At 52.6% G+C, this 16,148-nt stretch overlaps 1 protein-coding gene across 1 annotated transcript; it reads left to right on the top strand.

The window, feature by feature from the left end:
- Positions 1–9,453: 9,453 nt before the first annotated feature.
- On the top strand, positions 9,454–10,582 carry LOC119365420 (ethylene-responsive transcription factor 4-like). Its single transcript, XM_037631049.1, has one exon. It carries the CDS (start codon positions 9,547–9,549, stop codon positions 10,204–10,206), a length of 660 nt encoding a protein of 219 aa, XP_037486946.1. The 5' UTR covers positions 9,454–9,546; the 3' UTR covers positions 10,207–10,582.
- The last annotated feature ends 5,566 nt before the right edge of the window (positions 10,583–16,148 follow it).

Genomic DNA, 16,148 nt, shown 5'->3' with positions numbered 1-16,148 from the left:
ATTCAGAATAAATGGATCTTCAAGAAGAAGACGGATGCGGATGGTAATATCACCGTCTATAAAGCTCGACATGTGGCAAATGGGTTTTCACAAGTTCAAGGAGTTGACTGCGATGAGACTTTCTCACCGTAGCGATGCTTAAGCCCGTCGGAATTATGTTGGCAATAGCTGCATTTTTTTATTATGAAATTTGGCAGATGGATGTCAAAACAGCATACCTTAACGGTTTCTTTAAGGAAGAGTTGTATATGATGCAACCAGAAGGTTTTGTCGATCCAGAGAATGCTGACAAGGTGTGCAAGCTCCAACGATCCATTTATGGGCTAGTGCAAGCATCTCGGAGTTGGAATATTCTCTTTTATGAGGTGATCAAAGCGTTTGGGTTTATACAAGTTTATGGAGAAGCTTGTATTTACAAGAAAGTGAGTGGGAGCTCTATAGTGTTTCTAGTATTATATGTGGATGACATATTACTGAATGGAAACAATATAGAACTTTTGGAAAACGTGAAGGAATATTTGAACAAGAGTTTTTCAATGAAGGACCATGGGGAAGTTTCTTTCTTATTAGGCATCAAGATCTATAGAGATAGATCAAGACGCTTGATATGACTTTCACAAAGCACATACCTTGATAAGATTTTGAAGAAATTACAAATGGATCAGTCCAAGAAGGGGTTCTTGCTTGTTTTGCAAGGTGTGAAATTGAGTAAGACTCAATGCCCAACGACTACAGAGGATAGAGAAAACATGATGCCGTCCCCTATGCTTCTGCCATAGGCTCGATCATGTATGCGATGTTGTGCACAAGACCAGATGTCTGCCTTGCCATAAGTATAGCCGGAAGGTTTCAAAGTGATCCAGGAGTGGAACACTAGACATCGGTCAAGAATATCCTTAAGTACCTAAAAAGGACTAAGGAAATGTTCCTCGTTTATGGAGGTGATGAAGAGCTCGTCGTAAAGGGTTACGTCGATGCAAGCTTTGACACTGATCCGGATGACTCTAAGTCTCAAACCGGATACATATATGTTCTGAACAGGGGAGCGGTAAGTGGGTGTAGTTCCAAGCAGAGAGTGGTAGCTAATTCTACATGCGAAACGGAGTACATAGCTGCCTCGGAGGCGGCAAAGTAAGGTGTCTGGATGAAGCCGTTCATGACAGATCTTGGAGTTGTGCCCAGTGCACTGGACCCAATGACTCTGTTGTGTGATAACACTGGTGCCATTGCTCTAGCCAAGGAACCAAGGTTTCACAAGAGGACTAGACACATAAAGCAAAGCTTCAATTCTATCCGCGATTACATCAAGGGGGAAGACATAAACATTTGCAAGATACATATGGACTGAATGTTGCAGATCCGTTGACTAAACCTCTTCCACGGGCAAAGCATGATCAACACCAGAACACTATGGGTGTTAGATTCATTACCATCTAATGCTAGATTATTGACTCTAGTGCAAGTGGGAGACTGTTGGAAATATGCCCTAGAGGCGATAATAAAGTCGTTATTATTATATTTCCTTGTACATGATAATCGTTTATTATCTATGCTAAATTTGTATTGGTCGGAAACTCAAATGCATGTGTGGATACATAGACAACAACATGTCCCTAGTGAGCCTCTACCGGGCAAGCTCATTATCAAAGATGGCTATGGTTTCCTAGCCATGGATGTGAGTTGTCATTTGATAATGGGATCACATCATTAGGAGAATGATGAGATGGACAAGACCCAAACATAACGTAGCATATGACCGTGTCAATTTATTGCTGTCATTTTCTTCATGTCAAGTATATGTTCCTATGACCATGAGATCATGCAACTCACTGACACCGGAGGAATACCTTGTGTGTACCAAATGTCGCAACGTAACTCGGTGACTATAAAGGTGCTCTATAGGTATCTCCGAGGATGTCTGTTCAGTTGGCATGGATCAAGACTAGGATTTGTCATTCCGTATGATGGAGAGGTATCTCAGGGCCCTCTCTGTAATAGAACATCACAAGAAGCTTGCAAGAAATGTGACTAAGGAGTTAGTTGCGGGATCTTGTATTACGGAACGAGTGAAGAGACTTGTCGGTAATGAGATTGAACTGGGTATGGAGATACCGATGATAGAATCTTGGGCAAGTAACATACCGATGGACAAAGGGAACTGCACACGGGATTAGCAAAATCCATGACATTGAGGTTCGACCGATAAGATCTTCGTAGAATATGTAGGAACAAATATGGGCATCCAAGTCCCGCTATTGGTTATTAACCGTAGAGGTGTCTTGGCCATATCTGCATAGTTCTCGAACCCACAGGGTCTACACACTCAATGTTTAGTGACGATATAAGTATAGTTCAGTCATTATGGGGGTTGCCGAAGGTTGTTCGGAGTCCCGGATGAGATCCCCGACATGACGAGGAACTCTGGAATGGTCGGGAGGTGAAGATTGATATATTGGACGAAGGGTATTGGAGTCCGGAATTGTTCCGGGGGTAAAGGGTGATGACCAGCATCACCGAAAGGGGTTTCCCGGGGGGCGAAAAGTGTTGGGTGCCATGGGCCAAGGGGCGGGGGAAACCCATCCCACTAAGGCCTGTGCGCCCCCTCACCCTTTCCCAACGGGTGGGGCGCTCCCCTAGGGCAGCCACCCCCTTTGCCTTGGGGGCCAAGGCTCCCGGGGGGAGGCGCACCAAAACCCGTCTAGGGTTTCCCCCTGGTGGCCGCCGGCCCTCCCTAGGGAATCCTAGGGCACCCCTCCTCCTCCCTTCCCCATATATATAGAGGGGTAGAGGGAGGGCAGCCGCACCCATCTATGCCACGACGCTTCCTCCCTCTCCCTCGCAATCCTTCTTCTCCGTGAGGCTTGGCGAAGCCCTGCTGAGATTTCTCCACTACCACCGCCATCACGCCGTCGTGATGTCGGAGGACTCAACCTACTACTTCACCATTGCTCGCTGGATAGAGGAGGTGAAGGCGTCATCAAGCCGTACGTGTGTTGAACACGGAGGTGCCGTCCGTTCGGCACTTGGATCGGGAGTTCGCGGGAAAGACTGTGATTGGATCGCGAAGACGTTCGACTAGATCAACCGATCTACAAGGGTATGTAGATGCAATATCTCCTCTCGTAGATGTCCATCTCCTAGATTGATCTTGGTGAACGTAGGAAAATTTTTGTTTCCCAAGCAACGTTCCCCAACATATTTTTCTATTCTATTTTTTACTAGGAATAGCAATCTTAGATGGATCTAAATGTTATTTAGATTTCATTGCTATATTTAGTATAATTGTTATATGAAGCTTTTTTTAACGAGGAAACAACGTCATGCACGTGATGGCGGGCAGAGTGGGCATTAGCACCCACCGCTGCCCACTCGGAGCAGCGACCGGTGGGGGATGGGGACGGAGAAGGGGCCGGAGCGGACTACGCTGCCCTTGCGGAGATGCGTGTGGGCCAGAAGAGGCCAACTCCGTCATCCGCGTTGCGCCGGCATGGGACCGGTGATGGTGCAGATTCAGAGTTGCCTCGTGTTCACCTTGGACCGCTCCAGCGTAATGCGGAGAGCCAGCTCCTCCTCGGCATCAAGGTCAGAGCCCGAGTGATTATCGGAGCTCGACATCTCACCGGATGTCGTCGGGCTCGATCAAAATCGGAGAGGGGATAGGAGGGGAAGGGGTGAGAGAGGAGTAGAGTGTGCTAGGATTCAAAGAGGGGACATATTGGAGTTTTTGTGGGAACGTCGTGGGTCGGTGTGGGTCGGGCTAACATGGCGAACACGCACGAGAGCGCCCAGGCCGCCCCATATCAGCCCTACATTTGGGTTGGATATGAGCGGCGCTGAAAAACTTGGGCGTTTGAGGTCGTTTTGAAGCATCTGGGTGGGTCATCGAACGGTCAGTTACACGGGTTAGAAATTTTTGGTAGGCTTTTACTATTTTCTATAGAGTGGTTGTTTCCTATTATGGTTGGATGGAAAGTGATTTTTTTAAATACTCGATGGCAAGTTGGTAATTTCGCGTCTGGGCACTAACTTGGCCGACTGTTCATGCGTTTCGGGTGGATACTATGCCCGGTTGTGGAGGCTCTTAGGGCATGGCCAACGGTATGCTTCGAACTTGTTGCCCCATGGTCCAGCTAGGCTCGGATGCCAGCGTGAATCAGGTATAGTAGCCTCGTAGTATGTCAGAGTGGCTTGCACAGGAGACTGTTGCTTCATGAGGAAAAGAAGAAGAAAAAAAGAAGAGGGAGAGGGATCTTGAAGACCGACGCCTTAGTCACCTATTCCGCGCAACCGCCTCCTCCCTAAAAAATTATGGTGCCTCTGCCTCCCGTCAGCGCCGTCGCCAATCCGCCTCGTCTCCGGTGGCCTTAGGGCCATGGGGGCATGGTGGATCCCGGCCTTTGCCTGTGGGAGGGCTTCGTTTTTAGATGTGTATTTCGAGGTTTGTTAGAGTTTGTGTCCTGCTCAGGAAGGCGAGGCGGCAACGTCTCCGTGACGATGGAATAAGGTTCTATCCCGCCTAGCCCCCATTCCGGTGGTGCATCTAACATCGTTGGTGGGCGTGTGGAGGTGTGTCTCCGGTGGATCTACTTCTATTGGATTTGCTCGGATATGTTCGTCGTTCGTCTACTTTTCGTGTCTTTGGGTTGGATCCTTCCTATCTATGTTTTTTCATCGGCGGCGGCTGTTGTTCTGGTGCGTTGGTCTTATGGGGCCTTAGCACAACGACTTGTCGACTGTCTACTACAACAAGTTTTGCCCGGTTTTGGTGAGGGAGGGGCGATGGAGGCGTGCCTTCATCTCGCTCAATGCTTAAAGTCCTTGCTAGGTGGTCTATGAATCTAGATGTAATTTTTATTATTTATGTTGTTCATTGTACTACCATGATTGAAGATAAATAAATCGGATGTTTTCCCTCAAAAAATGAAGAGAGAGAGGAAAAGGAGGTGAGAGATAATGATGGGTGGGGAGGAAGACGATTACCATAGCAAGGCCCATACTCATGACCGCTTCAGATTTAGGCGTTGAGTGAAAATAAACCAGACGGGCGCCTCACTTTTTTCTGTCTAGCTGGATGGGCTGGGGCATCAGTATGAGGCATCAAACGGGCTCCTCAAACTGGTCTCAAACACCCGGGCGCTCCATCCGATCACTGACCGGTCACGAAAACCTGACCTAGACGGGCGCCTCAAACGGGCCTCAAATACCCGGGCTGACCGACATCCCTCATATCCAGCCCAAATATGGGACAGATATGGGGGACGCCATGTAGGACAGACGATGGGGTCCCATGCGGAATCTCCGGAAACCCGGCGGTCCGACGGTCGCTTCCTCCGTCGTCGCGGTGTGAACGCCGCGTGGCGTCGCTCCGGCTCATCTCCCGAGGCCAAGCCCAGCTATTTAAGCCGGCCGGCGTCCCCAACCTTAGCCCATCCACTTCCTCCCTCTCTGCGTCACCACCTGAGCCCGTCCTCCTCCTCTCTTCCACGCTCTCCGGCATCGCCATGGTCCGGCGGAAGATCACTACCCTCAAGTCGGTGCGCTGCAGGCAGATCGCGGAGGTGATCCAGGCAAGGCGTGCCTCCCGCATCGTTGCGGGGTTGCCACAGACTCGCCGGAGGAGGAGGAGGAGGAGGAGCTGCCAGAGGAGGAGGAGGGAGAGCAGCTGCCGGAGCCAATAGAAGTGGCGGATCTGGAGGATGATGAGGTGGAGCAGTCTGCTCCGGTGTTCAACAGGGCGAAGGCGGAGTTCGCCGTCGCCTAAGCCACGGAGATGGCGGAGCAGTAGGCCATCCTGGAGTCCATCCAGGACGAGGCCTATGTGGAGACCAACCGGTAGTTCCTCCGACAAGAGCAGTCGGTGTCCAACGCGCTCTTCGCCGAACTTGACGTGGAGATAGAGGAGGAGGAGGCTGGAGCGGAGCAGCCGGAGGAGCCGTAGCTGCAGCTGCCGCCCATGTACCTGGAGCCGGGCATGAAGATAGTCGACATCTCCGACGAGGAGTAACTAGATCATGTACGTAGTAGATAGATTTTTTTTTGCATTCTTTAATGGATCTGAGCATCTAGCATGAGATGTCCGGATGCAGTTCTGTTAATTTGAGGAGTGTCCGATCACTGCTAGCAGACGCGTCCGAGCACATCCACGGAAGTTTGATGGTCATTAACCCCATTAAGAGGTGTTAGAATGGTGGCCAACTAGCTACGCCATGTGACGCATGCTGGTTGGTCACAATGAGAAAGTATTTTTTAGAATTTTTTTAAATGAAAGAAAGATTTTTTTAGAGAAGTTTTTCTATTTTTAATTTTTTTAAGGTAAACGTTTAGGCCCGGCGCACCGGCCGAAGCATCGGTCGGTCGCGTCCACGCGCGCACGCTCCCAACGAAGCAACCTGCGACACGTAGGATGCGGGGGGGCATCTACGCTGCCTCTTCCCTATTTCTTCCACCTCCCGCATCTCTGCTCTCCAGCGCGCCCGCGGCTATTCCTCTTCTTCCCCTGCCCCCTCTCTGTTGATCCTCGCTGCTCCCCAGCGTGCCCGCGACTGTTCCGCTTCTCCCCCTCCGCCCTCTCTGCTGGTCCCCGCGCGTGTTGCTAGCGCGCTCATGGCGGAGACCATGAACGACGACGAGGAAGGCACCGTGGCATACTTTCGTCCATGTCCTTGTTTCCTCCCATGCGGTCAAGTGCTGCGACCGGCTAAACCCGGAGCTACAACCACGCCCGATTTTTGCTGGAACCGGTGACCGTGGCGAAGTGTCGGGTCATGGCGGCATTTTTGACTGGTGGACCGGGGGTGCTGCAACCGCAACCTGTTTTTGCTGGAATCGGCTAGGAGGTTTGCTGGAACCAGCACCCAAAAATGCTACTACCGGAGTTCGTCCTACTCAACCAGCGAGACTTTGCTACAACCACGTCCTATTTTTGCTATCACCGGTGACTTTTTTTGCTGCATCCATGCACGGTGGCGTTGTTTGACGGTGGCGATGCCTTTTGTTTTGCTACAACTATCTAAGAGTTTTGCTGGAACCGGTGTACAAATTTGCTGGAACTAGCTTTTTCTTTTATTCGACGGTGACCATGGTGACCATGGCGACCACGGAGGTTGAGCTGATTTGCTGCAACCGGCAAACAAAAAGCTACCACCGTTGAGCTGATTTGCTACGATAGGGAATGACGGAGCGCTCAGCGTACACCCGTGCAGGGAGCTTCAATGGCGAGGACGACGGGACGATGCACCTGAATGCTGCAAGTTGCAACACCCCGGTGAAAGAAGCTGCCACCATAGGCAGCAAAAGCTGCCACGACGGCGAAGGGGTGCAGTGACCATGCCTTGAGATGCGCGGCGAAGGGGTGAGGCGGCCATGGCCGGGAGTTGCGGGGCGAAGGGGTGAGGCGGCCATGGCTGGAGATGTGCGATGAAGAGGTGCTGCGGCCATGGCCGGGAGATGTGCAGTTGGTGCGCGTGTAGGCTGGCCGCTGCGGGTCGTTCCCCTTTTTACATCCGGCGAGGAGTGCGCTCGTGGGGAAGGAGAGAGTTGACTTTTGGCGAAGGGATAAGGCTAATCTGATGGCCGGCAGCGTTTGCATCTGACGGTTCGGACTTGACCGGCCGAACCCCTGGCCGGTCCGCCGGCTCGTAGTACTGGCCTTTTTTTAACATGATGGTGATGGTGAGATAGGCATAGCTTTCTCTCAAGCGGCCCGCAATGGCGGGCATCAACCACTAGTATTTGTCATATGCGGCCGTAGATGCTATTATGCACGTAAATTTCGCATCAGGTAGACAAAATCTAGTATAGTCATCGAAACAGTCGGTTCAAGTGCCGCCGTACACCTTAAACACTGCTAAACGAGCAGCACGAAGCTTCGAGGCGACGCAATCAACAACTCCCCCCTATGCCGCCGGCAGCGGGCAGCGAACAGCGAGATAAATCAATTCTCCGCTGGCTTTCGTATTCACCGTCCGAACAGGAACAGCGGTGACCGGCCGGTACCTCCATCCCGATCCAGACACACGTAGCACGTCGACCAATAATACAATACTCCGCCCCCACGCAGATCTCCCGCGAATCTGCCTGGACCGGACCGCTGCCGCCGCCGCCGTGCCAGGCAAGGAAGACGCGGTGCAAATGCGGTGCGGCGGCCCCCTCCTCCGGATTATTTTTGCAAAATAAAAAAACGAGACCGCTTCCCTTTCTCCCGCGTCCCCGTCAGCCCGTCGACGTCCCAACACCACGTAGGCCGCACCGCACCGCGGGCCACGCGGCCCGCCGCGAGACCCGGCCCCACGCGGCGGCGGGGCCGGGGCGTGGCCCGTGCGCGCGCGCGCGTTGGGAAATTGCATGCTCGGACGTCGTCGGGTCGGGTCGGGTGGTGGAGAGCGATCAGGGTGGGCTCAGGATGTGCTTCGTCATTCTTTTCTTCGGTGGCTGCTATAGTGGTGCCGGAGGCAGGTGACGGGCGTTGGTGTCAAGCTCAGAGATGTTCTGTTATCTTTTCAGTTTTGTCATGTCGGTTTTTACGTGACTTGTACTTTGTTTTTTATGATATGAATGAGACACGTATTACCATGAAAAAAAAGGGTGGGCGGACGGGGACGGCGATACAGTTGGCTCACTCGCGGCCGCAGCAGCGCCGTTGCTGTCTGTCTTTGTGGCCGGGCGCACGGAACTAGCACCACCGAATCGCACGCACGCACTAGCGCGCCCGCACCACCACCGGCCGGTCGCTTTGCAGCGGCACTTGACGCGAAAACACACGACCGACCACGTAGTACCTCAGGCCCAGTCAGTGGACCGAACCGAAGGCACGGAAAGCTAAGGAGACTCCTCCGTAGAAGGAGCCGCGATTTCTGTATGATCCGGTAATTACCTTTCGCCGCTGCAAAGCAGATTAAATCCGTGGACATTGGTAACTGTTGCTCTCGGTATAAGCCAAGAAGGGCCACGTGCATTTGGTCTAAAGACGGGCGCAATTCGTGGCACATACGAATACCGAACCAACTAACGCTGGCGTACATGTACGCCGAGAGGAAAACGAGATGTAAAACGTGCGCGATTACCATTCCATGGATCCACGGCCAGAATAAAAAGTTGTAAAGAGCTAGTACACGCCGTGAACTAACGGCACTACGCGTAGAGAATCGGAGTACCTCACCCTAACCAAACCGGCACTGCTCAGTATAGTACAGACTGACCAAGCGACCAACCAACCACACCGCACCTGCACTGCACTTGCGCACCAGTACACACCCCACCAAATAATCGAAAGTGCAAAAGAAAAAGAAAAAACAGAGGGAGAGAGGTATTAGCGGAGGAACAGACGGCGCAGGGCGGCGCGTCCACCTCCCCTCCTCTGGCTGGCTGTGGGTCAAACCGCCCCTCCCGCCGGCCCCTCCACGCCTCCCGCCTCCGCTATTAATACCGCGCCCCCCCATCGCCTCTCCTCCCCCAGCTCCAACCAGCCAGACCAACCAACCAACACCGCACCGCGCCACCGCAACAACAACCGCCGCGCACGGTCGAACACTCGGCGCTCCGCTCCCCATGGCTCCCAAGAACGCGCTCCCCGTCGCCGTCGCCGCCGCCGCAGACGGAGGCATGGAGCCCAGGTTCCGCGGCGTGCGGAAGCGGCCGTGGGGCAGGTACGCGGCGGAGATCCGCGACCCGGCCAGGAAGGCGCGCGTCTGGCTCGGCACCTTCGACACCGCCGAGGCCGCCGCGCGCGCCTACGACGCCGCCGCGCTCCACTACCGCGGGCCCAAGGCCAAGACCAACTTCCCCGTCGGCACCGTCGCCGCCTACACGCACATCCCGCTCCCGCCGCCCAAGGCGCTGGCCGTGAGCCCCAGCAGCAGCACCGTCGAGTCGTCGTCCCGGGACACGCCGGCCGCGGCGCCCGCCGCTCCTGCTGTTGCTGCCCCCGCGGCCCCGCCGGCGCTCGACCTGAGCCTGGCGATGCCGGCCATGGTGGCGGCGCAGCCGTTCCTGTTCCTGGACCCCAGGGTCGCGGTGACCGTGGCCGTGGCAGCGCCGGCGCCGGCGCCGGCGCCGTGCCGGTCAGCGGCGATCAGCGGCATGAACAAGGTGGCGTCCCGCGAGGAAGAGCAGAGCGACACCGGGTCGTCGTCATCCGTGGTGGACGCCTCGCCGGCCGTGGGCGTGGGGTTTGACCTGAACCTGCCGCCGCCGGTGGAGATGGCATAGGAGATGGACCGATCTCGGTCGCCCGATGACGACGCGGCCCGGAAGTAAAGCAAGCTCTCTCGTGGTAGAATTTAAAGTTTAGAAGAATGGCGTGTACTAGTAAGAGGTTAATCGGCCGTTTAATTGCCAGGATCGATCCATCGATGGATAAGGGTAAGTAGGTGTACATAGATCGCGTGCGTGCGTGCGTTTTTTGCATGGGGAGGCAGGTAGCATGAGAAACATCCATCTATCTGCTCCCAATGTTACTTACAATTTCCTTAAAAGCAAGGGGAAAAGGACAAAAAAGGAAGAAGCCAGTAGTAGAGCATTTTGTTCTTCAGTGTACAATATTGATCTCTCTCTGATTAATGTGAAATTTATGATTTCCATTCCATTCTTAACCGTGTGTTGTTTTTATTTCTTCGGTGTATGGCTGTTGTGTATGATTATGGTTTATCTCTGATTAGTCGATCTGTCTTGACTACTTACTGGCATGCTAACAGTAATCATAATATGGTTCTTTTGGGTATCTACTAACTTGTTTTTCGAAATAAACTGGTTCGATCATCGAAAAGGTAGCAAGTTCTTATGTTCGGACTAGCAAAAGAAACAACTCCGTGTTATTGTGTTAGTACCGTGCAGAGAAGTTCAGTCCCTCTGGTATGACTGCTGAAGATTACCCCTACAAAGGCACGTTCATCGTCCTCCCGAGTCCCGACTGCAAAAGCGCAGAATTGCGGACGCTGGTGATACGCGTCGTTGAATTGAACGGCCTCGTGTGTCGACGAAACTGCGTAGCGCGCCTGCTCCGCCCGGCGACCGACAGCCCACACGGACTGACACGCGGGGCATCCCGAGAGGAGGGCGGGGGAAACCGCGGCGGCGACTTGGAGCCGACGACGCGCGGTGCATGGCCCGCCCCCCGCGTGGAGCAGGGGTCCCCCGAAAGGAACGAACGAGTCCGCCCGTACACACACACGGCGCGCGGACCGGAGAGCGATCGCGTGACTCGCGTCGCGTCGCCAGGCAGCAGAGCGAGTGAGAGTCACGCGGTCGCGCGATCCCGCGCCGCAACCGCAACAGCCGGCCGCGCACGTTTGACGCCGTCCTGCCTGCCACCTCCCTTTAGCTTCGGAGCGCGGCAAAGCTCGGCTCCCGTGGGTCCCCGCTTCCACCGTGTGCTCGCGTCGTCGCGCGGTGCCGTTGGCCCGATATACTGTCTAATCTTTGTTTAGCACGGCACGGGCACGATCGCGGATGTGATAGTGTACGTATCTGGTTGTGCAAAGCGAAGGCTGCTGCGTCCACTAGTCCGCTATGAGTGGAGGGAAGCTGTTGCAAGAGGAAGCAAGCAAGCATATTCACTTTACATAAGAACGCTTCAAGGTGGGCCAGCAAGGAGACAAAATTAGACATGAGCAGGACAGCCGGATCATACCGCCGTCAACGCCTCCCTCTTGCGATCAGCGATGGGCGGTGCACCTGGTCTCTGACCTTCATGCCCCTGCCCTCCTGATTTTCCGGCGAGGGGTCCTGGTCCGGCGAGGTCGAGCGCGACGACTGCTCCTCCTCAACGATCAGGGCGTGTGCGTCGACGCGCAGGCAGTGCGGCCGGAGGAGGAAATCGAGGAAGGTATGGAAATCTTGTTCCCGTGCCATTTACGTTGGAGGGGAGGAGGCTAAAGGGACGCACGGCCCAAAAGATATTCTCTAAAACAACGTATTACGAGCTAGGTTTATTCAACTCGATCACCTTGTGGTGATCCCATCGGCAATGTCGACCTCGTTGGCGGTACGTGGAGGTGTGCAGGGGCAGATGGCGTGCGTGGGCGGTGGTGATGTGTGGAGGTGGGGAGAGGCAGACCGCACGTGGGGCGACGACGACGCTTGGAGAGCAGGCGGCGTGCGTGGCCCGGCAGAGCCCTAGGGTTTGAATCGCCATACCTAGCGCCGCTCGTACCAGCCCTGCCATGGGGTTTGACGCAGACGTCAAGGCCAGGTTTGAAGGCGGCGTCGGCTCCTCTCGGATCTTGACATCGACGATAGCGGGCCTCGGTGGCAGCTCCTCTTGGACCTCGGCAATGGCGGCAGCGGATCCCCACGGATCTCGGCGTCGGCCAAGGGCTCCGCTATGGCGGCTGGGCATCTTGGCGATCGAACGAGGAAACAGGTGTTGGAAATATGCCCTAGAGGCAATAATAAAATGATTATTATTATATTTCCTTGTTCAAGATAATTGTCTATTATTCATGCTATAATTGTGTTATCCGGAAATCGTAATACATGTGTGAATAAATAGATCACAACATGTCCCTAGTGAGCCTCTAGTTGACTAGCTCGTTGATCAACAGATAGTCATGGTTTCCTGACTATGGACATTGGATGTCATTGATAACGAGATCACATCATTAGGAGAATGAGGTGATGGACAAGACTCAATCCTAAGCATAGCACAAGATCGTGTAGTTCGTTTGCTAGAGCTTATCCAATGTCAAGTATCATTTCCTTAGACCATGAGATTGTGTAGCTCCCGGATACCGTAGGAGTGCTTTGGGTGTACCAAACGTCACAACGTAACTGGGTGACTATAAAGGAATACTACAGGTATCCCCGAAAGTATCTGTTGGGTTGACACGGATCGAGACTGGGATTTGTCACTCCGTATGACGAAGAGGTATCTCTGGGCCCACTCGGTAATGCATCATCATAATGAGCTCAATGTGACCAAGGGGTTGGTCACGGGATCATGCATTACGGTACGAGTAAAGTGACTTGCCGGTAACAAGATTGAACGAGGTATTGGGATACCGACGATCGAATCTCGGGCAAATAACGTACCGATTGACAAAGGGAATTGTATACGGGATTACTTGCATCCTCGACGTCGTGGTTCACTCGATGAGATCATCATGGAACATGTGGGAGCCAATATGGGTATCCAGATCCCGCTGTTGGTTATTGGCCGGAGAGCTGTCTCGGTCATGTCTACGTGATTCCCGAACCCGTAGGGTCTACACACTTAAGGTTCGGTGACGCTAGGGTTGTAGAGATATTAGTATGCGGTAACCCGAAAGTTTTTCGGAGTCCCGGATGAGATCCCGGACGTCATGGGGAGTTCCGAAATGGTCCGGAGGTGAAGATTTATATATAAGAAGTCCAGTTTCGGCCACCGGGCAAGTTTCGAGGGTCACCGGTATTGTACCGGGACCACCGGAAGGGTCCCGGGGGTTCACCGGGTGGGGCCACCTATCCCGGAGGGCCCCATGGGCTGAAGTGGGAACCAGCCCCTGGTGGGCTGGTGCGCCCCCCTTGGGCCTCCCCCTGCGCCTAGGGTTGGAAACCCTAGGGGTGGGGGGCACCCCACTTGACTTGGGGGCAAGTCCCCCCCCCCTTGCGCCCCCCCTTGAGATTAGATCTCTAAGGGTCCGGTGCACCCCCTAGGGCCTATAATATAAAGAGGGGGGAGGGAGGGATGCACACCCTAGTCCCTGGCGCCTCCCTCTCCCCCGTACCACCTCTCCCTCTCGCTGAGCTTGGCGAAGCCCTGCCGAGATCGCCGCTACTTCCACCACCACGCCGTTGTGCTGCTGGATCTCCATCAACCTCTCCTTCCCCTTGCTGGATCAAGAAGGAGGAGACGTCTTCCCCAACCGTACGTGTGTTGAACACGGAGGTGATGTCCATTCGGCACTAGGATCTTCGGTGATTTGGATCACGACGAGTACGACTCCCTCAACCCCGTTCTCTTGAACGCTTCCGCTCGCGATCTACAAGGGTATGTAGATGCACTCCTATCTCCCGTTGCTAGATGACTCCATAGATTGATCTTGGTGAAGCGTAGAATTTTTTTATTTTCTGCAACGTTCCCCAACAGTGGCATCATGAGCTAGGTCTATGCGTAGTTTCTATGCACGAGTAGAACACAATTTTGTTGTGGGCGTAGATTTTGTCAATTTACTTGCCACTACTAGTCTTATCTTGTTTCGGCGGCATCGTGGGATGAAGCGTCCCGGACCGACCTTACACTACGCTGATGTGAGACAGGTTCCACCGACTGACATGCACTAGTTGCATAAGGTGGCTAGCGGGTGTCTGTCTCTCCCACTTTAGTCGGATCGGATTCGATGAAAAGGGTCCTTATGAAGGGTAGATAGAAATTGGCATATCACGTTGTGGTTTTGGCGTAGGTAAGAATCTTTCTTGCTAGAACCCCATAGCAGCCACGTAAAAACATGAACAACAATTAGAGGACGTCTAACTTGTTTTTGCAGTATATGCCTTGTGATGTGATATGGCCAAAAAGGTTGTGATGAATGATATATATGTGATGTATGAGATTGATCATGTTCTTGTAATAGGAATCACGACTTGCATGTCGATGAGTATGACAACCGGCACGAGCCATAGGAGTTGTCTTAATTATTGTATGACTTGCGTGTCAATGAATAAATGCCATGTAATTACTTTACTTTATTGCTAAACCGTTAGCCATAGTAGTAGAAGTAATAGTTGGCGAAAAACTTCATGGAGACACGATGATGGAGATCATGATGATGGAGATCATGGTGTCATGCCGGTGACGAAGATGATCATGGCGCCCCGAAGATGGAGATCAAAGGAGCAATATGATATTGGCCATACCATGTCACTATTTGATTGCACATGATGTTTATCATGTAGTTGCATCTTATTTTCTTAGAACGACGGTAGTAAATAAGATGATCCCTCATAATAATTTCAAGAAAGTGTTCCCCCTAACTGTGCACCGTTGCGAAAGTTCGTTGTTTCGAAACACCACGTGATGATCGGGTGTGATAGATCCTAACGTTCACATACAACGGGTGTAAGCCAGATTTACACATGCAAAACACTTAGGTTGACTTGACGAGCCTAGCATGTACAGACATGGTCTCGGAACACAAGAGACCGAAAGGTCGAACATGAGTCGTATAGAAGATACGATCAACATGGAGATGTTCACCGATGATGACTAGTCTGTCTCATGTGATGATCGGACACGGCCTAGTTGACTTGGATCATGGATCACTTAGATGACTAGAGGGATGTCTATCTGAGTGGGAGTTCATTAAATAATTTGATTAGATGAACTTAATTATCATGGACTTAGTCTAAAAACCTTTGCAAAATGTCTTGTAGATCAAATGGCCCACGCTCATGTCAACCTCAACTTCAACGCGTTCCTAGAGAAAACCAAGCTGAAAGATGATGGCAACAACTATACGGACTGGGTCCGGAACCTAAGGATCATCCTCATAGCTGCCAAGAAAGCATATGTCCTAGAAGCACCGCTAGGTGAAGCACCTATCCCAAAGAACCAAGACGTTATGAACGCTTGGCAGTCGCGTGCTGATGATTACTCCCTCGTTAAGTATGGCATGCTTTACAACTTAGAACCGGGGCTCCAAAAGCGTTTTGAGAAACACGGAGCATATGAGATGTTCGAAGAACTAAAAATGGTTTTCCAAGCTCATGCCCGGGTCGAGAGATATGAAGTCTCCGACAAGTTCTACAGTTGTAAGGTGGAGGAAAATAGTTCTGTCAGTGAGCACATACTCAAGATGTCTGGGTTGCACAACCGCATGTCCCAGCTGGACATTAACCTCCCAGACGAGACGGTCATTGACAGAATCCTTCAATCGCTCCCACCTAGCTACAAGAGCTTTGTGATGAACTATAATATGCAGGGGATGGTGAAAACTATTCCTAAAGTATTTTCAATGTTGAAATCAGCGGAGGTGGAAATCAAAAAGGAACATCAGGTGTTAATGGTCAATAAAACCACTAGTTTCAAAAAAGACAAGGGCAAGAAGAACTTCAAGAAGGACGAGAAGGGAGTTGCCGCGCCCGGTAAGCGAGTTGCCGGGAAGAAGCCAAAGAATGGACCCAAACCTGAGACTGAGTGCTTTTATTGCAAGGGAAGCGGACACTGGAAGCGGAAC

The sequence above is a fragment of the Triticum dicoccoides genome, chromosome 2B, assembly GCF_002162155.2.
Source record: "Triticum dicoccoides isolate Atlit2015 ecotype Zavitan chromosome 2B, WEW_v2.0, whole genome shotgun sequence".
NCBI lineage: Eukaryota > Viridiplantae > Streptophyta > Magnoliopsida > Poales > Poaceae > Triticum > Triticum dicoccoides.
This window is presented reverse-complemented; position numbering and strand designations above follow the sequence as displayed.